The sequence below is a fragment of the Protopterus annectens genome, chromosome 16.part0 (genome assembly GCF_019279795.1).
Source record: "Protopterus annectens isolate FY-2018-M chromosome 16.part0, PAN1.0, whole genome shotgun sequence".
NCBI classification, from domain to species: Eukaryota; Metazoa; Chordata; order Ceratodontiformes; family Protopteridae; genus Protopterus; species Protopterus annectens.
Window position 1 is genome coordinate 643,995,836 of NC_056750.1, and position 24,925 is coordinate 644,020,760.

At 35.8% G+C, this 24,925-nt stretch overlaps 1 protein-coding gene across 1 annotated transcript in view; it reads left to right on the forward strand.

The window, feature by feature from the left end:
- LOC122790799 (junctophilin-3-like) overlaps positions 1 to 24,925 on the forward strand; it is a 1,554,848-nt gene that overhangs the window by 1,269,008 nt on the left and 260,915 nt on the right. Inside the window, exon 5 of the mRNA XM_044058421.1 lies at positions 19,891 to 20,738. Within this exon, the coding sequence (XP_043914356.1) occupies positions 19,891 to 20,738 (848 nt within the window). The remainder of the gene's footprint in view (positions 1 to 19,890; positions 20,739 to 24,925) is intronic.

Consider the following 24,925-nt stretch of genomic DNA (forward strand, 5'->3'; position numbering starts at 1 on the left):
ACACCTTTAGAGTTACAAATAAACCTACCTTTAATCTCATAATTGATATTACAGACCGTAAGATTATTGCCAGTATCAACATATTTACAATAAGGGCAAGCTTTGCATGTATACATTCCAGGGCATCTAATTAAAGGGAATTTCTTAGAATCAAATGAATTTTTAGAATCAAATAATTTTTTAAAATTGGTACCTTTCTTAAAAATAGCCCTAGGGTGCTCACCCAATTTCTGTTGTAAATTAATATCATCCAACAATGGGTTCCAATTCTTATATAAGATTTCCTTATGGTAAATAGCATCAATACTAAAAGGGGTAATGAAACTCAGACTAAAGCCAGTTGCTGATAAATTACTCTTTTGAACTCTATGGTCACCAAATATTCCAGGGTTTTCCAACCAGCCCTCATGGTTTAAAATTGGTTTAAAGAACCCAGTAGATCTCTTACTTTGTACTTCATTAATTAATTGGTCACCTAAAAAAGATGGATACCTCGTTTAAGCAACATATCCCTTAAATTGTCACACTCAGTAAAAAAATCTTGTTCTAAACTGACCATCCTAGCCACTTTCACCAATTGGCCTTTTACAACAGAGCGTTTTTGGTGAAAAGGATGGGAGTTAGAAAAATGCAAAAAGAATTGGAATATGTACTTTTTCTAAAAATCTTCAAGGTATATCTAAAATTTGCCTTGTCTTTCCTTAATTCAGTATCTAAAAATGAAATCACATCTGAGTTATAATCAGAAGTAAATTCCAGAAAATCAGTAGACTTATTAAAATATTCAAGTAATTCTAAACCTGTATCAGCATTACCCTTTATGACGATAAAAATATCATCCAGGTAACAGGTGTAAAAAAATATCTTCTCTCTAATAATGGGGTTCATAAATAAAAACTCATGTGTCCACAGGGCCATGACAACGTTAGCAAAACTGGCCCCACGTGATGAACCCATAGCAACCCCTCTTTTTTGTAAGAAATACTGGCCATCAAAATATAAGGAGTTATTAGCCAAAATTAAATCTTATAATTTCCCTGTTAGGCTGATGTTCTCAGTGGTTGCTCCTTTCTTTAATAAAAAAATCAGTTACCCATTGAATCCATAACTTATGAGGGATGACTATCTATAGGTCTCTGGCATCAACAGTTAGGAAATTAAATTTGGCCTTAAATTCAAGCTCATTGATTTCTTCAAGAAAGGACCATGAATCTTTACAAATTTGGAGTTCATGTTCGAGAAATCTTTTCAATTTACTATCTACAAATTTCGGACAAGCATAAGTGATGGAATTTCTTCCATCCATTATTGATTGTAAAGGGGGTCATATAAGTACTTATGGATTTTGGGGATCCCAAAAATAGCTGGGATTAATGGTGAAGGCATATTCAAATAATTATACAAATGTATATCAATATGGAAGTCAACCAGCAAGTCATTGATATGGAATTTAATTGTAGCATATGCTCCATTCACTTCATTCAATGACACAGGTTCATATGTATCGGTATTCAAAATTTTAAAATCCTATACTGATAGTCACCCATATCCATAAAGACAGGCCCTCCACCTTTATCAGGTTTCATAACCCTTACATTAGAATGACATAAAGAACAAATCAAATCTTGTTCATCCTTATTTAAATTATACATATCATCACATTTATGTAATTTACGCAATAGTGACCTTATATCCATTTCACAAATATGCTCAAACATAACTAATAAAGAGTGGAGTGGTGGATTAAATGAACTACTGACTCTGAATTGTCCATCAGAACAAGTATCAGAACCAAACAACAATGTTAAGTTCATTTTATGTGTGAACAGTTTTAAGTCCAAAATAGTACTAGCAAGATCTGCTCTCCTTGATGGAACAAAAGTTAAACCTTTAGTCAAAATATTGGCTAAAGAAATTTCAACATCAGTGTCAGCATAACTGAAAATTTTAAAGTCACCTTCTGTATTAGTAACAACCCGTACAGATTCTTTCCAAAATGGTCACTCATGTCACCAGGAATCCTCTCCGGAGACGATTGTTCGACCACCAGGGCCACAAAGAAACAATGGGAGGACATACATATGGCTCTCAGATATGCAAACAAGTCTAGAAGATGTACGATTTTTGGAAGTGTTTCCATACATATTGTTATACCCAAAGCAGAATCCAAAGAATTTCTCCTCAGGTAGATGCCAAATGTTAGAGATATGATGGAGAAGAAACAGGTAACTGGGCACATATGTTTTGGATGTGTAATGAGTTGGCAAACTTTAAAAATTCCCTGCAGAGTACTTTGCCAGAAATATTGAATGAGCAAATGGGTGTAACTAAGGAAATTATATTTTTGATCTGGGGTACAGGATCTGAATTGCCTAGACATAGTAAAGCCTCGTTAGATTTAATTTTGGTGGCTGCTAAAAAAAAGCAGTTACTAAAAAATGGAAATTTGAGTATAAACCAACTGCATTTTAAGTACTGAATGTTGTAACAGAGATAAAAGAATTCAGTGTGGAAGCTTTAGAACATGGTTGGAGCAAGTTACATAGACAAAAACTGGAACTTTTGGAAACAATACAGCCAGAAGAATGTTTTGGTGGAGGAATGGGGTTTGAGGGAAGGTATGAAATGAGCAGTTTATGCAATGCTGGATTGATAATAGTTATACAAAAGAATACATGTGATGTATAATGTTTATAACTGGGTACATGTTAATATTTTTTTTTCTTTTATATAACTGTATGTTTACCTTTGAATTAAATGATAATACAGTAAAGGTGTTGAAAAAAGTTACTGATCATCAAAGGCCAACAAGAAAGTGTGAGTGCCTCAGGACATAATGTTAGAACATGCAAAATAAATTACTCGCATTTTTGCTGGGAAACAATCCCCCCATTGACAGTCTAGTGTGGGGGGCCATGCTAATTATATATACCAACTCCAAGAACACACAATAGTGGAGAAAGGGCATAAAATTCTTCCTTGCTATAGCAGCGATCTCATACATGGTACATTGATCAGCTGTTTTGTCAGCCATCTCATCAAAATAATGACTGGCAAACAGCATATTCAATATAAATAGAAACAAAAAGATTCACTGAGATGACCACCAAAGGCAGTATGCATGGAAACCAAGTAAATGTAGAAAGCAAACCTGCTGCTACCACCCAAGCTGAAGTAAAATGGTTGAAATTGTTAAAATCAGTTCCTTTATTAACAAAAATAAAATGTAATCCTGCTGCTGCTGTCTGGATAAGCGCTTTCGGTTGTTGAACCTTTATCAAATCCTAAAGAAAAAAGCAGCTTCCTTTCATTTAAAAAGAGCTTCCTGCAGCTCATTCATTCAGTCAACCAATAAAGTTTTGGTGTATGGACACACCTCTCATTCAGAGTGCATGTTCTATTTACTTAGCGTTAACTAAAAGCTTGGAGTTTTTAAAGTGAAATAACACAGAATTAATGCATGTACATTATTTCCTTAGACCCTTCCTTTCAAGATGGGTTTGAGCTGTACAATTTCATTTAATCCAGGTTTCTGGTCCACTCTAAGATTCATAATCCATTTTGTTTCCTCAGTTTCGGTATAGTTGGCCAGATCCCTTGCTTGTATTGTTTCTACTAGCCTGCTTACGACCATAAATTTAAAAGTGTGATCTCCACTAGCTTTAATATGACTATACAGAGCATTCGTATTTACTTGATTTCTAATGTCCTGACAGTGTCTCAGGATATGCTTCTTGAACATTCTATTTGTTTTCCCCACATAGAAGGCTGGGCAGCATTGGCACTGAGCAATCTAAATCACATTTTTGCTCCTGCAATTCGCAAATCTTTTGAACCTGTATTCCTTCTTAGATGTTGGATGTATAAATAAGTTATCTGTTTTAATATGTCGACATGCTTTGCAAAATCCACATTTATAGGTGCCTACTTTATTCGCAGGTGAATGTTCTGTGTCCAAGTTTCGACGATTCCCATGGCATAAGAGCCTTTTCAGATTTTTCCTGTTCTTAAAGGAAAAACTGGGTGTCTCCCCTACAATGCCCCTGGATTAAACTTTATTGGTTGATTGAATGAATGAGCTGCAGGAAGCTCTTTTTAAATGAAAGTAAGCTGCTTTTTTCTTTAGGATTTGATAAAGGTTCAACAACCGAAAGCTCTTATCCAGACAGCAGCAGCAGGATTACGTTTTATTTTTGTTAATAAAGGAACTGATTTTAACAATTTCAGCCATTTTACTTCAGCTTGGGTGGCAGCAGCAGGTTTGCTTTCTATATTCAATATAAATGGTGTACCTATATAGCTTTGTAAGTACATAAATATATATATATATATATATATATATATATATATATATATATATATATATATACACATGCATGCATAAATGTAAAAATCAAGTTAAGATGGATTTATTACAAAAACCATCAAACTACATCTCAATGACTACCCAGTGTTGCCATAAAAACTCTCTAAGATAAACAGAAAGCGAAAAAACATTCTGCTTACATCTCTTCTTCCCCGCTGCTTTACATATACTAACTCTCAGATTGCACTAATGCAAGGAAAAGTACCAAATCTCCTTACCACACTGTATATAGACTTCAGCATATGTGAACCATAGTTTTAGCCTGGCCAAGGCAACTGGGGTCTCGTTTAGCTGCTGTGCCACTGAAAGAAGCAGGCAAGCAGGGGGAGAAATGAAGGGGCATGGATTGCTTGTCTTTCCTGGGGGAAGGTGGGGATTTCATGCACTCAGAGGACATTTGGCAGTGTTATCTTACTTGTGCCTCAAATAGAGGGGCAAGGCTGCTTAGGGGAACAACCCTTGGTAAAGTGAGGGGACATCCTCTGCTGTCAGCCTACTGCACAACACTCCCTGATGCCTCACTGGGGCATGCTCACAGGACTGAGATAAAAAAAAAAGAAGAAAAACGCTTGAGCCACCCCTGAGGCTGTCTGAGTCTGATGATTGTCAGTTAGTGGGTACAAAGAGCCCAAAAAAAGTAACATAAGCTGCTCTGTTTTTTCTGTGGGTATCTCCTACTTTTTCTCCCTCATACAATCACTACACATGAATCTTAACCTTACCTACCTCATATGAACAATGATAAAAAAATAAATGCAATACAGACTGCCAATCCTGAGCTGCACCCTAATTTTGCATAACCTAAAAAAGAAGAAAAGAAAAATGTGCATTCCCATTAAACTTAACGTTCACACATACAATAGCATTCATTTTGCAAAATCTGTTCAGATAAAATATCTTATTACTACTTCAGATCAATAAATCAAGCACAATGAAACTACATACATATATAGCTAGGTTGACAGAGAGAGAATAATTGGAAATATGCCATGACAAAATCTTCCTGTATTAGGAGGGAAATGTGGTTTAGTCATATTCAACAGAGTTGCATTTAAACCCATAAGGCTAGAATACCAGCCCTACTGTATTTTGTATATGAGTCTTCAAGTATAATTCTCTAAAAGTGTTTGAAAGTGTTACTAATGACTATCAAAGAGGAATAAAAATGAACTTTTATCTAGAAGTAATACATGTGGGATTTTAAGCTATCCGAGGATGAGAGCCTATCATACTGTATTGTATGTAGTTTCCATAGGTATGGGCATGACTTCAGTTCAGGGTGAGTATGTATCACTTATCCAAAATATATTTGTGTTGAGTTGACCATTTCATCAGAAGCAAAACTCAAATTTACAATTCTCCTGAAACATGCCATGGCCAAAATGTTTCTTTTCTGGGGGCAACAATGTGATAGAGTCAAATTCAGCTTTGAGTTGCTTTTAAACTCCTAAGGGTAGAATGTCAGTCTAAGATGCAGTTTGTATGTGAATCACCAAGTCTTTCTCTATGAATGTTTTACCAGAAATTCTCAGTAGGGGACTTGCAAATGGCCTTTGCACAGGTATTAAATGCAAGATTTTGCAGACGCATGCAAAGAGCCTTGCATGTTACATTAAATATGGTTTCCATTTGGTACGAGTGTATGACTTCTCTTTACAGCGGGGTATGCAGCAAAAGCCAAAATATATAATTATTGAGGTATTATTTCAAAAGCAAGAAGTCACAGGTATTTCTATGAAATAGCAACTTTTTTTTCAGCTGGAAGCATGCCTTGGCTAAAACTCTTTGCATTTAGGGTGGGAAAGGGGTAGTATCAGTTGTAAAAATTAGTAGCATTTAAATTTCTAAAGATAGAATAACATGTTTATGTGTATGGACTGTACCAGTAAAATTCTCTGAAAGATTTACTAAGAACTCTCAAAAGGGGGACTGATATGTGTCTTTTTATAAAGAGGTACCAAATGCAAGTCTTTACAGATATTTGACAATAAGAACCTGACATTTTGCATTATGAATTGTTTCCATTATGAGTAGAAATACCCCAACTTTTAAGTATGAATGATGCATGTAATGCATTAATAATGCCTAGAATTTATCAGCACTAACATTTTAGTGCATCCAACTTAAAAAATGTATATATTTCTTCTGAATAGGGAAGTTTTCTGTCACTAGATTTATGTATGACCCCCCCCACAAAAAAATTAGACTCAGACATAATAGACTATATCTGCACTAAGTTTTTAAAGCAGATATATAAAAATGTATACATTTTTTTTTCTGAATAGGGAAGTCATCTGCCACTGGATTTATGCTTGACCCCCAGTTTAAACTCATATGCAGTGATGCACATTACACAAATATAAAGTTGTATATGAGGCTTGATATCTGAAATCAGCAACTAAGCAAACTGCAGAACTTTTCAAGAAATATTGAATTAAATTTCAAGTGGTTTTAGAGGTATGCTTCTTGTACTGCTAGAGAACTCCATTTGGCTGCTTTTTTCATTCATTTTGCACTACTCTCTCCCTTATCTAAGATAATGGAAAGGTGTATCCACAAGCAACTGCTTGACCACCTTCTCCTAAATAACTTACTCTCTAATATCCAACACGGTTTCAGACCATCCCACAGTGCCACCACTGCCCTACTCTCCTTTACAGACACAATCAACAAAAATCGTAACCACAACAACCTTTCCTCTGCACTTTTTTTAGACCTATCCAAAGCTTTTGACATGGTCAACCACCACATACTCATACACATTCTTCAATCTTTGTCACTTGAAACCAAACCTATAAACTGGTTTAAGTCCTACTTAAATAACAGACAACAAGCAGTACTCTGGAACTCCACTCTATCCTCCCAACTACCTGTCAACATTGGCGTTCCCCAAGGGTCCATACTGGGTCCCCTCCTGTTTTCTTTATTTATCAGTGACCTCCACCAAGTAGTTCCCCAAGCCACATGCATATAATACGCAGACGATTCTACACTAATTTGCTCAGCCACATCTGTATCTGATCTTCACTCCCTCACACAACACATCTTTAATTCTGTAGAAAATTGGTTTGCCCAATGCTGTCTACTACTTAACCCAAAAAAAACTAAACTCCTCCTCTTCACACCTTCCAGCAAATCTCCCCGTTTAGACTTTACTATAACATCTAAAAATGGCACACCTATATCACAAGATCCTACTACCAAACTACTAGGCATTACCATTGGCAACAGCCTTAACTTCGATACCCATATAAGTATCACATTGAAAACTATTAACAAAAAAATAGGCTCTCTTTACAGAATCAAACCTTTCCTCACTCCAGAATCTAGAACAACTATAGCCCACTCCCACCTTATCTCACCCCTTCTCTATGCCTCTCCCATATTTACTAACTTATCAAAAAAGAATATCTTGAAATTAGAAAACTCCTACCACAACATAGCCAGATTTGCCACAGGCAACACTTGCAGAACCCACCACTGTATTAATCAAAAACAACTAGGCTGGCTTGAATTTCAACAGCAACTAAAACTTAATCAACTAGGCATAGCCCATCAAATTCTTTATCAACCTAACAAAACACCTATACTATCTACTCTTATTCACCCCTACCATAACCTAAAGTCCCTAAGATCTGCACACAAACTTCTTGTAAATATTGACAAAGCAAACAACAGGGCCGGAGATTCCCTTTTCTCTAACACTGTTGGTAAAGATTGGAACTTGCTTCCCTCTGAACTTTCTACTATTCCCTCAAAACCTCTCTTCAAAAAGAAACTCAGGCTCTACCTTAAAACACAATGGCTCTGCCCCTGTACTAATCCTGACTAACTTTATTTTCTTGACCCCTGACTAAACCCCTCATCTTTAGAACCCAAAATCTATTCCTTTTTTGCATCCACTGATGTACATCTCCTAATTATCTATTAAGAAAAAAAAAAAAAAAAGAAGTGTACATATGCAACTGCCATCTTCCTACTTTCCTGTATCCTTTCTCTCTGTACATTATGATAGTATTCTCCATTGTATATCACATGTTATTTTTTTTTTTTTTGTCGTTGTTTTCTCTAACTACTGTATGTTTATATGTTACTACTATGCCACAGTTTATAATGTTTGAATCTGTCTTGTTACTTTATGTATTTAGCAAGATTTTCTATTATTTTTCACTTTAATGTTCAAGTTTGGAGCTTATCTCCCCGGGCCTCCACTGAAAATAGACATATATCCAGCTGGACTAGCCCGGTCAACAAATGTAAAATAAAATAAAATAAAATAAATAAATAAAGATAAAATGAAAATAACGGTAATGAGTTCTCCACCAGAAACTTGGTTCTTTAAAAAACAGGATATAGCAGCATGTTTATGCTGTAAGTAGCAAAAATGCCTGAAATGCCTTCTATAAACATTCTGTTGTATGTGGGGAATTCAGAAAATTTTCTTTTACTGTTTTGGAAAAAGTCCCTTATCCCATTAGAGAAGGTGATTGGGGGCTATTATTAAAACAAAGAGAGTTATATTGGCAGGTTCTTTTGAATGCTGTATTTAAACCAGGGATTAACAATTTAATTTCCATTGGTTGTGTGTTAAAGGCAAAGGTAGGTAGGTTATAGACTGAATAATAATGAATTTTAGGTGGCATATTTATGTGTTTTATATAATAAAATATGGCAATATGTTTTTCTTTTTTATTAAGTTTTACATGAGTATTTTGAATATGTGTTTTTAAACATGTGTTTCCATTTTTTTTAGCATTATATTTTTAGGGTTGACTTTACAATTCTTTAGATTATGTATATTTATTGTTTTCATTGTAGCTATTAATCATTATTTGTATACAGGTTTTATACCTTTAAGTCTTGTCTTTGGTCTTAGCACCAAATTTGTTATTTAAATGGAAGGAAACTACTTTTTTAATTTACTCAGATGAAGTTCCAATTATTTTAGGAATGAAAGCGCTTGGTAATTAAAATTTCTCTGTGTCAGCTGTGGAGTGACATTTCTTTTATTATTTTGTCGTTATAGTACGCTTGTGTGGTTTTATTTTTTACATTTATATAAATGAAAACAAACAATACTGACATATTTTCAGTTGCAAACATTTTACATCACTTATAATCTATCCAGTCATTGTCAGTCAAACATTACAAAGTTTGTTCAACTCCCACCTTCCCTTAAACTTCATTTCTCCTCCATATCATTATTCTGCATGTATTGTCCCAGCAGTTCCTATTTTTTTCTATGCAATTTGCTCCTACCCTTCTCTGAAGATCACACTTCCAGTTGTTTTATCTGTGTTACTATATCCACGACTTTGAGTACAGTTAGTTTAGACTTTGATTTCCATTTTCTTGTAATAGTTTTCTTTTTGGCAGCCACCAGAATTAAACTCAGCAAGGCCTTACTATGGCTAGGCAATTTTGATTCTGTATCACAGCTCAAAAAGTCATTTCCTTAGTTACACCAATTTGGTAACCCAGTATTTCTGATAGAGTAGTCCGCAAGGAAATTTTTAAGTCTGCCAACTGATTACACACCCAGAAAATATGTTCCCGATTACCACTTTCTTCCCCATCACACCTCCAATATTTGCAATCTACTTGAAAAATTCTTTGGAATTTGCTTGGGGTATACAAATACCCATGCAAACACTTTCAAGCAAAGATCCAAAACCTTCTAGACTTTAGTGCACATTTGGGAAACGTATGTATATCCCCCATTGTTTCTTTGTGAATTGCTTATCCATACTCACTTCCTTTTCTAATCTCCTCTGATTGATTCCTATAGTTATCGTGCAATAGTTTATATGCCCTACTAATTTTCCCTTTTTTAACAGAAGCTTCTGATCTAGGTTCTACTAAAATCTCTACCAATGCTGGTCTTTCACTCAGGATTGCACTATTTCTTTCTCTTTGCCTGTAATCTGATATCAGTCCTTGATAGGGAAGGCAATCTCTAGCCTGCAGTCCAAATGAGTTCTTGACCTCTTCCCATTCTACTTCCTTTCCGCTATAGTTATTTGTTAGCAGTATCTTAGTTCCTATGGCTGTTTTCTCCAGTCAATTCCAGCACTCTCTTTTTTAAGTGCAGCCATACATATCAGCTGAATCTCTTTTCTCCATCCCAGTGTTGTCTTAGTTCTTAGAATATCTTCTGCTACTTTATGAGTATAATGTTCTTTATGGTTATTGTTATTCTTCTTAAAGATCTGAGTACAAAATCCCAGTCTCTCCTTGTTTCTTGAGCTTCGCCCCATTTCATTATCATTCATTTCTACTTTGAATTATAGCCTTCTGCTTGTGCTATGTATATGGGCCTAATCTCTGTAGCTCTGAAACACTCCTTCAAAGCAGGTAATCCCAAACAAACTTGCTGTATTGAAAGGATCAACTTATCCCACTTGACTCTTGCCCTCTTCTCCTACTAGATAAAATCTTTCAACCCTTTATTAATTGTTCTCCTCTATGTGTCCTTTGGTTGATAAAAATATGCCTAATCTGTTTGTAAAACTAAAGGGATTAAAACATTTTCACTGCTTGCATCTTGCTATCCATATCCATAAGCTTCCAGTTCTCAGTTTTTGTATTATCTTTTGTTTAGTCTCTTCCCACATATCCTTAGCTGCCATAACAGAATCCATATTTATCCATACTCCTAAGTACTTCATTTTATAATGTCCCCATATATATGGGTATTGTTGAACCAATTTGTGTGTACGTACATAGTTTACAGCTATTGCCTTTGTTTTATCTCCTTTGAGTATCCTAAAAGACATAAAACTGTTTCAGAATGTTCTACAATACTGAAATGTACCTTTCTGATTTTATCAGCTATAAAATAATATCATCTGCAAATAAAGCCATCTTTTCTTGATTATCATGCCAGTTATATCCTTGAACTTCTTACTCCCTTATTTTCTTTGCCAATGTTTCTAAATATAATGCAAATAACAAAGGAGAAAGAGGACACCCCTGCCTAGTTCATTTGCCCAAACAAAATTCATCAGAGAGGAACCATATACACACACACACACACACACACACACACACACACACACACACACACACACACACACACACACACAATTTAACATTTGCCTCCAATCCCTCATATATCGTCCTAATCAACCTTATATTTTATCAGGCAATACAAATGCTTCCTTTGCTCTACTCATTAAAATCCCAGCTTATTCTGTTGACTGCTTTCTATGCAACAAGATCCAACAACAACCGTGATATTTTTTTTTTGCATTCTGCTTCCCTCTGGATCATCGATTTTTCTATTAATGGTGTAAAGTGTTTGCCTTCGCTCCACACAACTACATTGATCCATATCTATCAATTTTCACATCACCTTTGCCATTCTTTTACCCATTATAGATCTAAACACCATCATAAGAATAATCTTATTCAAATGAATAAAAGTGAAGGAAGGAGCCTGGTAGGACAGAAATGTTAATATTGTAGTTAACAGGTTGGGATTTAAGCAGGATCAGAAACAATTATATATGGGTATCATAAGGTTTATATTAGAAGTATAGATATGAGGTGATGTGTATTGTTATAAAACTATGTATATGGCTGGGAGATGCTGGTATTGGTGAAGAATGGTACAGAGGAATATGATTCTAAGTGAAGAGAAATGGTTTGATGGTATGGCAAAATTAAGACTACAGTGGCATTTATCCTTAAGATATACAGCAGCAGAACCATAGATTTGATAGACAAAGTTTTAGCTGTGTTTTAGATGTTGACTTGGATTTCAGTGGTACTGGAATATGGTTCCATAGTTTGGCTACACTGTTTGAATATAGAGAGTCATATACAATATTAGATTATTTGGTTATATTGATTAGCATTGTTCTCAAGTGAGTAAAATTGTAATGGGGAGTAGTGTTGCATTAATTTGTTAATTGCTGAGTAATTTTCTGCCTTATAGAGAAGTTTGAGTTTTAGTTAGATGATACTGTGGTAGTTCTAATTCTCTGAGTGTGAAGCAATGGCAAATTATTTTGTTGTAGTTTACTGCAAATTTGGCTGTTTTATTATAACATTGTTCAAATTTGGACAGTTGTGAAATGTGAAGGTTAGTGAAGATTAGGGCAGCATAGAGGAGAGATGGCAGGAAGAAAGCACAGGCTCTACATCTTCTGGCTATGTAGGCGATGCATATATCCTCCATAAACTCTAATATTAGACCTGTATATGCAACCTGATCTGAGTTCAGTAACCCAAAAGTTTGTGTAGCTTCATTCCATTTTATTGCCTTCTTTCCTTTATAATCTGCTTACAAATTTAAATTTTTTGTTCTTGCTTTCTTTTTTTCTTTTCCAAATGCTCAGTGCATTTTCTCTTGTGTCTTTCTTGTTTCTATATATCATATAGCTTATTGGTGTTATTCCATTTTTCCAAGATCTAACTTCCTTTGACATAAAGACATGCTTAGTAATTATATATATATATATATATATATATATATATATATATATATATATATAAGACCGCACATAATGCTTTTTAATATTCCTTTCCCAGATCTGCCCAAATGCCTACCTGTGATCCTGTTGCCTTGTTGACCACTATGCCTATCGCGTGCTTCCATTTAGACACATATTCTGTGTCCAAAATCAAATATATTAATCTGTGTTGCATGGCACTGTCTATCAATCCATCCATCCACAATCCTTCTTTTCTGAGTTTTGCATAGTATGCTTCCAAATCTGGAAGTCGCAGACAATGCCATTCCTTTGTCAGCATTCAGTTTTTCCCCACGTTTGCACTCGTTCTCTTTTATTTTCCTAACGAAACTCCCTAAATTCCTTTTTCATATTCTTCCATATCTTAGCTCTTGAGTGATACATTTCAGCCTGACCTATATGAAGAACCAACTGGACCAACATCTTAATCATTTGTATCTTATTGTTGATGCTCAGAAATAACAATTTCCATAGTCTTGTCTTACTTATAATCATTTTTGAGCATTTCTTCCCACATTTCTTTGGATGCTTGCTTAACATCCTATTTCAGCCAAATTCCAAAGTACCTCATCTTGTCACCCCCCCCCCCAGAAAGGGGAATCTCTGTACTAAGTCATGTATAATTAATTGCTATAGCCTTTGATTTTGGTTAATTTACTTTATACCCTGCTATATTATTAAAATATTTTAGTTTATTAAATATAATGTTTGTATCTTGTTCCAGATTGGTGACATATAATATTTTGTCATCTACAAAAAGGGCTATTTTCTCAGTAGCATTTCTCCATTTATATGCATTTATGTTTAATTGCCTTATACCCTGCATGATGGCTCTAATGCAAAACAAAGAATAACAGTAAATGTGGGCATCCCTGCCTAGTTCCTCTTGTAAGACTAAATGCTTTTGACAGCTCACCACCAAACTTTACCCTGCATAAGCTTCTCTGTTGATATTAAGCTTCTCTGCAGATATTAAATATTAACGTTGCTCCGTCTATAGAAACCCAAATGCTTGAAAAGATAAATCTTCATAAATCCTAAACTCATGCTGTCAAGTGATTTTGTACCCAAATCTCTTAATTTTAATACATTTTATTGCCCAGTGTAGCCTATTCAGTCATAAGGTTCTGTTAATATTGTTAAATCTTTGCCTGCCTTCAATAAATGCACACACAACCAGGTCCATTATTCTCACCAGTATATTTGCCATTATTTTTACCAGAATCATCATAAACAATTTTTAGGCATGATTCAGAATTGAAATGGGTCAGTATTCCCGAAGGTTAAAAGGATCATTTGCCTTCTTTGGTATAACTACCAGAACTACTGCTTTTAAAATCAAGAACACATCCCCTCTCTGGAAAAAAAAGTGTTAGCCAGGTATATATTATCAACTGCTCCTTCTTTTCTATACTTCTATTAGAAGTCCATCACTACCAGGAGATTTCACTGTATTCTGGTTTCTCTAAAGTTCTTTAATTTCAGTCTCCTTTATTTTTAATGTTAATACCCCTCTTTTTACTTCTGTTAACTGAGGAAGTAGTAACTGTCTTAAAATGTTACCATTTCCTATGTGTTGCTTTCGGCATCTACGTCTTGTTTATATAGTATACTGTAATAATGTACCATAACATTCATAATTTTCCTTGGGCCAGTTCTACTATACCATTCTCATACTTATTGATTTGAACTGAAAAGGAGATGAGCTAACAGTCTGGTTGTTCTATGGTTATTGTCAAAATCTAGTTGTTTTAAAAGCTTCTTCCAGCCCTGTCTAATCAGACTCAAACAATGATTTACTCCTTTGACTTGGAGAACACCTGTTACAAAGTAGTGATCTGTTTATTTCACTTTTTGCAGCATTCTATTTCTGAAACTGTCCTATTTTTGTGTTTCTAGATAGCAAGGCTACATACATTTTTAAGTTTATATATCCATTTCTAAAGATTGCTCATGCCTGCAGCCAGTATATATTTTTTTATAATTTCCCTTTAACTTTCATTATATTTGTCATATCTATAGCGGTATTCAGAATGCAAAACATAACTATGCAAACAGAGTGAATTCACCCGCTTACAATCAAGCATAGCTTGTTAAGGCAGGCAAGCTGTATCCCAATAGTTCTGAAGACAAGTAAGTCTGCAGATTGAGACTCCCACTCAGTACCCTGATAACAAATGTGACTTCAACCTAACAACATACAAAATGCAGTGAAGTAAGATATTTTTCTCAACATTGACTGCAATGATTTTAAAATATCTTCTGGTGTACATCTTTACATTCTAATTACCAGGCCTTCTTTACAATAAATATACTTGCTCGTATTTATAAGTTTCCCTCAACCAGTGTTTCCACAGCATTTTTTTTTGTTTGCAATTTGCTATCTATCCTACTTTCACTCAACATACTTTAACATAATACTTCATTGCATTTATATGAGCCAAATATCTGTTTTGTGTCTGGTACTTACTGAATTCAATGATTTTTTTTTAAAATATCATGTAGGATGCAGCTTTCATTTTGATTATAACACATCCCTTTTTCATGTGAACATTTGTCCTTTTTTAAAGTATTGTCCTCCCTCAATGTTCCCAGTGAATTATTTTTGAATCTCCTACTTTTATGGAAAACAGTTTTCTCTCCTTTTTTTATCCATCATTTTATTTTGAAAAATGGGAAAGGGCTTTGCAGAAAATATCTCCCTTGAAGTGTCCATAGTTTTTTTTTCTACATTTCTTAGCTAGTTTTTTGTTCCCTTACCACCTTTTCCTGACTCCAAATCTTCTTTTAGTTTTGCTAGTATGTCTTATGATGTTGAAGGCATATGCAGATTTTTAATCAAAGAAGGTAGAGTAGAAGAACTTGAGGGAAAGTTTCATTTCTCTGCAGAGTCTTATGGAAGGAAGAAAACATTTCTGTTAGTTTGTGTTTGTAATGTAAAGTCATTATCCACATAAACCCTTGTGTCACCAACCTTTAACATATTTCACTTCACTAACAAAATAGAAAGACTTTTTGTTTTAGCTAGCATATCTGTAGTTTAATCAGTATAGGTCTTGGCTGCTTTCTCAGTCTCACCTTAAAAGAGTATTTACACTATCTGTACTATTGATTTTAAAATCAGCAGTATAAAACCCGGTCTTATAAAGTCTTTACCATCCTATTCTTCAATTTGTTGCGGTACTGATGTAAACTTCAGTCGGTCTCTGTGTGACCTATCCTAAGGTTTAGACAGTTTGTGTGCCATTTGTTCATATTTTAATTGTTGTCCCGCCACTTTTTATTCCATCTTTTTTCAGCAGTTTGCATACCATTTATGTCCTCTGAATGCCCAGTTAAAACATCTTATATTTCCTACAGCCTTCTGTTTTTTTTTGTCCCTATATATTGTAACAGGGAACCATTTATCTTGAAAATCTCATAGAGTACATTTCATCATTTTTTTTTCTTCTGGGGTGATTGTAGAGTTTCTCCTTTAGCTGCCATTTCCATCCAGTTTACTCATCTCTGCTCCACCACAATGATTTCAGTCACCTTCTGACTTTTTACAGTTACTCTTCCTTTTACTTCAATTTTCTCTTTTTTGTTGACTTTCTGGATGTTATAAACACTTTAAAAAGTAGTTTACAGACTTTTTTTATTTTTAAGTGTTCTCTACCCAGAGCTCTGTTTCTAGCTGCTTACACTGCCACCGACCTATTGGATTCTTAGTCCCATATCTCATTGTTGACCTTTACCCTAGCTTGGCATAACTGACCCCCTCTGATACTCCACAGCATATTCTTTGCCCTTGGCTTCTTATCTTCCCCTCCTTTAAACCACACAGTGACATGATCTTTATTGGTTAATGTTACCTGTGCGTCTCCAACCCCCACCCCCCAATACGCACACGCAGAGACACACATGCATACCTTTATAAATCCTGAAAATGTAAAATCCTGTTATTTCTTTTACAGCTTTGCATAAGTTGGCTGAATCATCCATAGTCTAACTCCTCAGTCAACCCCAGGATCCTCATGACTTTGGAGCTCATAATTTCTCATTATGCTTTTGGCAGGATGAGACCATCCAAAGTAGTAAACCTCCTGTTTGTGTTTATACTTGTCCCAATTATCTCATCCTACTCCTTTGATATGTCAGCTATTCATTGCACAGTTTCAAGCCACTAGCCCCCCCTCTGTTATTTTAACTATTATGTACTTACCTTATGTTCGGATCCTTGCTTGTTCCTCATTACCTCCATATGCTGGTGTTTCTCCTTTTCAGTCTTTAATTTAATGACCTGCCTTGCATAGATTTCAATTTCTCTCTTTTATTTCTCCTTCCAGCATTTTCTATCTTCCCCATTGTCATTAACCTCTATATTTCTATGATATAGCAGTATCCACCTTTTTCTTCTGGCATCATTGCTTTCAACATTTCCATCTTCCTTTCAAATTCTTTCCATCTTAATACTTCCTAGCCATTTTCAAAATGACTTTTCCTTGCTCTTTCAGTGCTATGTGTTCATTTCATCCCATCCCCTCTGTAGGACCTGAACACCTACTATTCTGCTCCAATGATACCCGCCCTACCTTTTTATCTTAATTTAAATATTTAAATGATTGCTCATAGAGACATACCTTTATAACCCATTTTAGAGCATCCTACATACATACACGAATGCACAAAACACAACAACAGGTAAAACTTTAGTCCTAAATGTCAAAGTTAAACAAACTGATGCCAAAGCCAAAATGGACAAAAAAAGCTACTCACTAACAAAATGTCTGATTAACTACTACTATCTTAAGCTAGCAATCTTCATTATTTACATATTCATGGTCACATTATTCCCTGAATATTTAAGTATTCACCACTTTAAAAATTAACTGTCCATTCAGGAACAGAAAGACATACCCACATCCCCTGGTAGCTCAGATGATGATCACTGCCTCCTGGGGTAATTTAATGATCACCCATATAAGTGAATCACCACAAGCATATTACCTTCCTAGTAATCTTCCAGTATTAAAGTAAACTATTTTGTACAACGCCAAGCATTACTAAAATCTTACTAAAAACACTCACTTGGAGATCCACTGTAACTACTGTAAAATGAAACTCTAATGAACTCCAAATAAGAAACTGCTTTATAGCTTGACATCCTTGATTGTCTAACAATATCAATTTAAAAATCGCATCATACAAATTACACAGGCATTCATCCATTAAAGATGTACTACTATTTCATAGTCATAAATACTGGAATTAATATATAAATAAAAAAATAACTGACCATAGTACAGTCATAAAAACGTAAAACCTAATGGCTTAAGTTTCAAATCACATTTGGTAATAATAGAGTCATAAGAATAAATGACCATATTTACCTGTCACAGACCCACTTGGCAACCCTAATGCCCAAGAGAATGACATTTCTGATACCCATGCAGAAATCATGAATGCTTTCTGCCAGTCTTATATCTCTTTGCTAGATTCACCACCTAGCAGTACTGAAAAATATATGAAGAAAACTTCAAAAGCTGAATAAAGGAGGAAGTTTCCTCACGTTGGCCTTAGAGCATCCTCCCTCAAAAACAGAGTATTGCATTAAAGGAAGACAAAATTAAAATCTTCATTCTGCTTTAGAAAAACTAAAAACAAATAGTTCTGATGAAATCCTTTGTAGGACAAAAGTGCTAAGCTAACTGTTGTACTATAAATTACTTTTTAACTTTGTTGAATATGGCTTATTCTTTTTCAGGACTACTGGTTTCTGCATTTATATTTGGTTTTTAGGCCAGCTCATTAGTTTAGTTAAAAAATGAGCTTGGAGAACCTGTGCACCCCACTGAATATTCAATGTTACAAAGAGACAAATTAATGTATCAAGGGGGCCGTGTGAAAAACAAGTGCAAAAAAAGTGAAAAACAAGTGCAAAAAAGTTCACCTGTTCATGGTATGAAATCGGTATGCAGCAACAGAAATTTTTATTGTAAACGCCATTATCTGTCTGCTTGCTAATCACGTCTCTTAAAGATCTACACTGTGAGTAGGAAAAATGCAAACAGAGTTAATCAAAGTAACTGAAGCAGCAGTTACAAGGATGTGTGTGTGTGTGTGTGTGTGTGTGTGTGTGTGTGTGTGTGTGTGTGTGTGTGTGTGTGTGTGTGTGTGTGTGAGCGCTCGCACAAGAGTATGCATTTGTGCAAGGGGTCAGGATAAAAATGTTCAACTCCTCACACGAGATCAGCAGAATAAAATATATCATACAGGAGTAGAAATACACACGAACAAACAGGCATAGTTTGTAGACAGAAGTCAGATTGTTTTAGGGAGCAATCTCAGGAGGTATGTTTCCACCCACAGATTTATGATTCCAATGAAATGGTTTAATCCTGAATAGTATGAAAACTGAAAATAGCTAGGTCAAACATAAGGCATTATTAATGATGGCAAAATTAAATTGTTTCTTGTAAGGGAGAAAATGACAGAATGTCTGATCAAGGTAGTTCTTATGTGTTATATTCTGTGTTTTATATATGAATAATAACAAACTATAAAAGATCATAATGTTAGTATATGTTGTAGTTTGGGAGACATCTTACTGTTTTCCAAATGATCATATTATGACAAAGCAGTGAGAAGATGGTACTAATACACACGTAAATGGGATCACTGCCAGAATGCTGCCCCTTCCTCTACTACCAGTTTGTGTTTTGAAATACTTCCTTTGTGCATGCAAGAACTCCACTGAAGGTGAGGTTTTATATAATCTGTTGTTGTGAGTGCAAGGAAACGTATGTGCTAATAAAAAGTAAACACCTTCACTGCATATATGCAAAAAAAAAAAAAACATTCACATTATGAGACTATTGAAAATCATGGGTACTTGTGTAAATTTTGTATTCCAGACTCTGTCTGTTATCTTAAAGAGACAAAAGTGCTTATCTTTGTATTTTATTAAATTTACAGTTGACCTTTGCTGCTGTTGTTGGATTGCCTTTTCTTCAACCTTAAAGAAAAGAATAACAGTTGTTTTTTTTTTTGTTTTTTTTTATTTAGGCATTAAAATCCATCCGGATTCAGAAGACACTGATGCAGATCTTATTGAACCTGGCTCATCAGCTGACTATGACAGTCCAGAGGTTTGTGAGAATGGAATTACTCCATCAGATATTACTCCTGACCCAAGCTTGCCTCCAAGTTATCCTGATACCCCACTTCAGCATCGAAACAGTGTTCCTAAGTACACTCGACATGCACTGCTAGAGAATGGAGGTGCTGGTCATAATGGATTAGGGGGGCAGCTGTGTCCTGACTTGTCAGACTCTGAGGTATGGTATGAGGACTGGATGGATGAGCAAATGGACAAGACAAATCGAGGTTTCAAACCAGCTTCCCATGGGATTAATGGATTGGGATATGGGCGAGGCCACAGAAAGTTCAGTTCTGTTCATGGACATAGACGGAGGAGAATTACTCAGTCTCCGTCCAGGACACCATATCGCCACTTTGAGGAAGGGCTGTGGGAACAAGATGAGGAGAACCTCAGTAATTATGAGCTGGAGATGAGACCTCTGCATCGCATGGAGGATTGTGTGGGTGATGGGTTTTCTGAAGGTCATTGCACTGACAGCTCAGGCAGCTTGCTTGATGATGAGGAGGACACAGACTTTTTTGATTGTGAAGATGGAAAGTCAGGCAAGATCACGGATACCTGTGGCCCTGGTGCAGAACCAGATGTGCCAGTGCAAGTCACAAACACAGACTCAGAAATTCTAGAACCCTGGAATTCCAACATCACCACAACCACCACCGTGCCGTGCCCCTTGGGAAAGCCACGAGATCCTGATGCCACACTGAGCCTTGAAGAAGACACCAGCGAAGCCACCGAGTGTAAAACTCAGTCGGTATGTATGTGCTTCCATTTTTTAAGAGTAAAGTGGTGCTGAAGGCAAAATTTATTTTTGCACTAAAATTAGAATGTACATATCTGTCTGGCTGTGTCTGGCTGACATTATACCTTTCCTTCTTTAATTATATAGTTCATTTTCCTTCGTTTTAGTCCTGTCTATCCTTTACATTCTCCATGTGGCAGCCCCACCACATGAGCATGTCTTCTTATTGTCTTTGGTAACAGTAAATCTGTTTCATGGATAAGAACAGTTTAACTTCCAATTCTTGTTTGTTTGTTTGTTTATGTCTCATTGTATTCCACATGTTACAGTGAATTAGCATGTTGTAGCACATCTTTGGAAATAAGATTGTGCAGCACTGATTTAAAATTCAAAGAAAATAAGTTCTCAATGTATATCATCTTCTCCCATGAAGAGAGAGAGAGAGAGAGAATCAGGGCTGTAATAACTGCAGGGCTGCCTTCATGTTCACAGGTGATGATTTAGGAACCTTCAGGGATGAAGGGCATTACCCTGAGTTCTTATAAAGGGCAGTCACAGTAACACAGGTATCTTTCTGCTCTAAGAGCTCCACACAGGATATGAGAGCAGAAAGCATAAATCCTGAGTGCTTCTGATTAGGTTTGTACTATTGCCTGCTAGTTTGCAGTTTTTAGAATTCTTGCCTTCATCTATGTTGGGATCTACATTACCTAAATCACAGAGCGTACCTGGAGGGTGTGCTTGGTTGATGGGGATAGAAAAGAGCCGAAGAGCGTTTTGGCTGTGCACAGTTTATTAATTGCTGAGTACAAGTCTTGCGCCAAGCTCAGTTTGAAATTAAAAGGTAATTTCTACAAATGAAAAGCACAGTAATAATGTTGAGTAATGAGGCACTTTGTGCAGTTACTGCTTCCGTTCTTCCAGATCTCCTGGATACTAGTCTGCAATAGAAAATGCACCTTTAGAGCAACGTCTCATTGTTATGACTCTGTAATGCAGATTGATGTACTGCGATTTTTTTTTCTTAGGAATCCTAGAAATGTCCTACAGTCTCATGACAAGGCATGCTATAGCTGTTAATATAGATACACCGGCCTTGCCTGACTAAACACAAGGTGGGAGTCGGGCCATACTTAGACTGAAATCAAAGATAGGTTACATTACAAGATCCCTTTATTTATTTATTTATAATACCACCCACTTGCTGAAACATTAATTTTTTAAATCAAGAGGACAGTAAAAGAAGTGTCACACTAAAGCTCTAGTTGTCTAAATACTATAGCCTTATATTGCTCTTTTTCAGTAACTGCAGCATAACTCTATACAGACATTTTAAAGTTATTTTGTTTGTGTCTTTCGGCTTTTCCCGGTTAGGGGTCGCCACAGCGGAACTCCGGTCTGCTAATGATTGGCAGTAGAGATTTACGTGCTGGCTTGCCGGGCCTAATGCACAACCTTCAACGAAGGAATGCCCGTTCACGCATGTCGCCACACAGAAGACGCTCTAACTGAGGATCGAACGGGCAACGTCTAACTGTGAGGCGACAAACATTTTAAATTATTTCTTTCTCAGTTCTAATTGGTGCTGCAGTAATTTCACTAAATGGATTCAATCATATTTTAGAGGTTAATGTTATAGCATCATACTACTACAAATTGCTGGTAAACAAGACTTTATTTGTGCAGCAGATAGGTTATGCTTTGTTTGCCATGGTAAAGAAGTGACCCTTATGATTAAGACTGACCCAGGCAATGGTTTGAATGGTGCTTCCTCTGCAAATGGACTTTGCATTTGAGGAGATTTCCCTGCATATGCTTGGAAGCTGTTTAATCAATAGCCAAAGGCTGAAACTCTGAAAATAATTATATATTCCTATACCATATGAATAACATAATGGAAATCTGGCACCAAGTTGTTATTTCCACCATTATGTCACGGGGTAGGGTTGGGGAGCAGAGTAGTATCATTTTCCACTTAAAAAGGTATGACACAGTTGTTTTTTCTTTTCAAGGAATTAGATATTTTTTATCTAATTTAGGATGCCCTTTGCACCTGGACCCTCCAGAGTATGCCTGACATTGATTTCTTGGAGAACCATATTGCAGAACAAAGTAGCAGCTACTTGATGTAGGACTCAATTATCACATTATAGCTCACTTATTTTTCAGGGGAACATTCCTGTTGTTGATACACAGGAAACTGTTGTACTTTGTCAACGTCTAAATTCCTTATGGGTTAACCTCTGACTGGCTATCATTCCAGGCCTCTGGCTTCTTGGAAAATCTTCTTGATATTGTGAAGGCCATAGAGAAAAGTCTTTCCCATTTGGTATCAAAACAATGGCCTGAACCCCATTAGTTGTCATGTGTCTGACATTGCTGCTTAGCAAGTTGGCACATTAAAAGATCATCATACATAAGTGAGGCAGCTGTTTCTACAAAATGGGCATGGGTCCCCTGCTAGTAGTGATCCATGCATATATATAGCCCAGTATTGTCTGATACAGCCAAGCCTTTTATCTCCCATCATTGTGTGAATCACCACAAAGGGACCTACAGTTTGTTAAAAAGCCATGCCTGTTTGCAGTTAAGTAGCATCATATACTCAGCACTTGAAATGTACCTTTGTGATGCCAGGTATGTCAGTCAGCATATTTAAAAACATGCATATGGTCTTTGTGGAGTTTTTCAGTTTAGACATTTAAAGAAATAAGGTGTCCCCTGTTTAATTCCCAGGTTCCTTACAAGGCCACTGGCAGAGATATAACTTAAATAGGTACACCGCTTTCCAATATGCATTGCAAATGCAATGAAACTTAATAAGAAACTATTTGCTTTCACGTGAAAAAGTGGATAAGTATAATTTTAGCAGATACAGGACTGTGATTTTAGAAAAGCAGAGTTTTGTGAAAAATTAAACAATACGTCTGACCGTTCAAGTCATCATTCATGAATCTGACTACTCTACTTCTGAATAGAATGGTATGTTACAGACTCTGACTATGTCAAAGTGATAAGTCATTGCTAACCAAAGTTACCTGACTGGACTGTACCATATGGAATTTTGCATCTACAGAACAGTGGTTGGTACATAGTAACTTGTATTCCCAAAGTATCTTGATACAGTTTACCCTGCTATGTATTTTAGCCATTTGAGAGCTCTTCAGTTGACACAGTGCTAGGCTTTGCATGGTGGTTGAGGTGACCAGATGGCTATGCTAAGATATACTGTTGAGGCATACTATGGTATTTGCTTAGTATGATGTAACTGAGTATGGCACATGATATAAATACAGAGGAAGCAACTCTTAGTCTTTTGGTATTGGTGAGATAATAACTGAGCTGTTAGATATATCCAAGCAGTTGGACATATCCAACAGCTCAAATATACAAATACATTTGATTTGCTTGGATGGGGAGAAGCTACTGTGTTTGGAAAAAGTGAGTCTGTCATTAATAAAGACATCCATATACTTGTAGTCAGTCAGAATGGTGGTAATGTTCATGATTGTTATGTAGAAAGTGGTGGACTGAATCTTAAGACAGTATATATAAGGACAGAACATAATCACTGACTTGGTTTAATTTAAGTTCAAAATTAGACCCAAGTGTAGCTGCCAAACTTCTAGTAGTGCATTCAAAGACTGCTGCAAGTGAACTTAAGCAAAATGGCCATTCTTAGCACTGTAAATGAGTGAAGGATCATATGGATGTTGTTATAGTACTTCCACACGTTACTGATGAAAACTGAAAATACAAATAGTTTAATTACTGCACCTTATTATCTAGATGTAAATATGGACTAAAGAAACATATTTTGTATTTGTTTTGCTGCAGTGTGTTACAACTAGAAAACAAGGGAAGAGTCCCTGCACTGATAGCAGTTGCAGACAGAGATTGTATAGGTAACATACCTCTCAACCTCTTAGCAGAAGAAATCTGGACAAAGCCAAAAAAGATGGGGGCAGAGCCCCCAAAAAAAAGACAAATTTTAAATACCACTCTTACTCACTTATAACATTGCTAGACTAAAAGGTTCTGTGTTAGTATGCATTTTCTAAAGGACGTGAAGTCTGAAACCCATATGTGTGTCATTATTTCATGACTTCAGTCTTCAATGATTTGACAGAAAATCGCACATTTTATGGGAACCGACCAAAAATATGAAGCTAAAATCTGGCTATTGCATGAAAATCTGA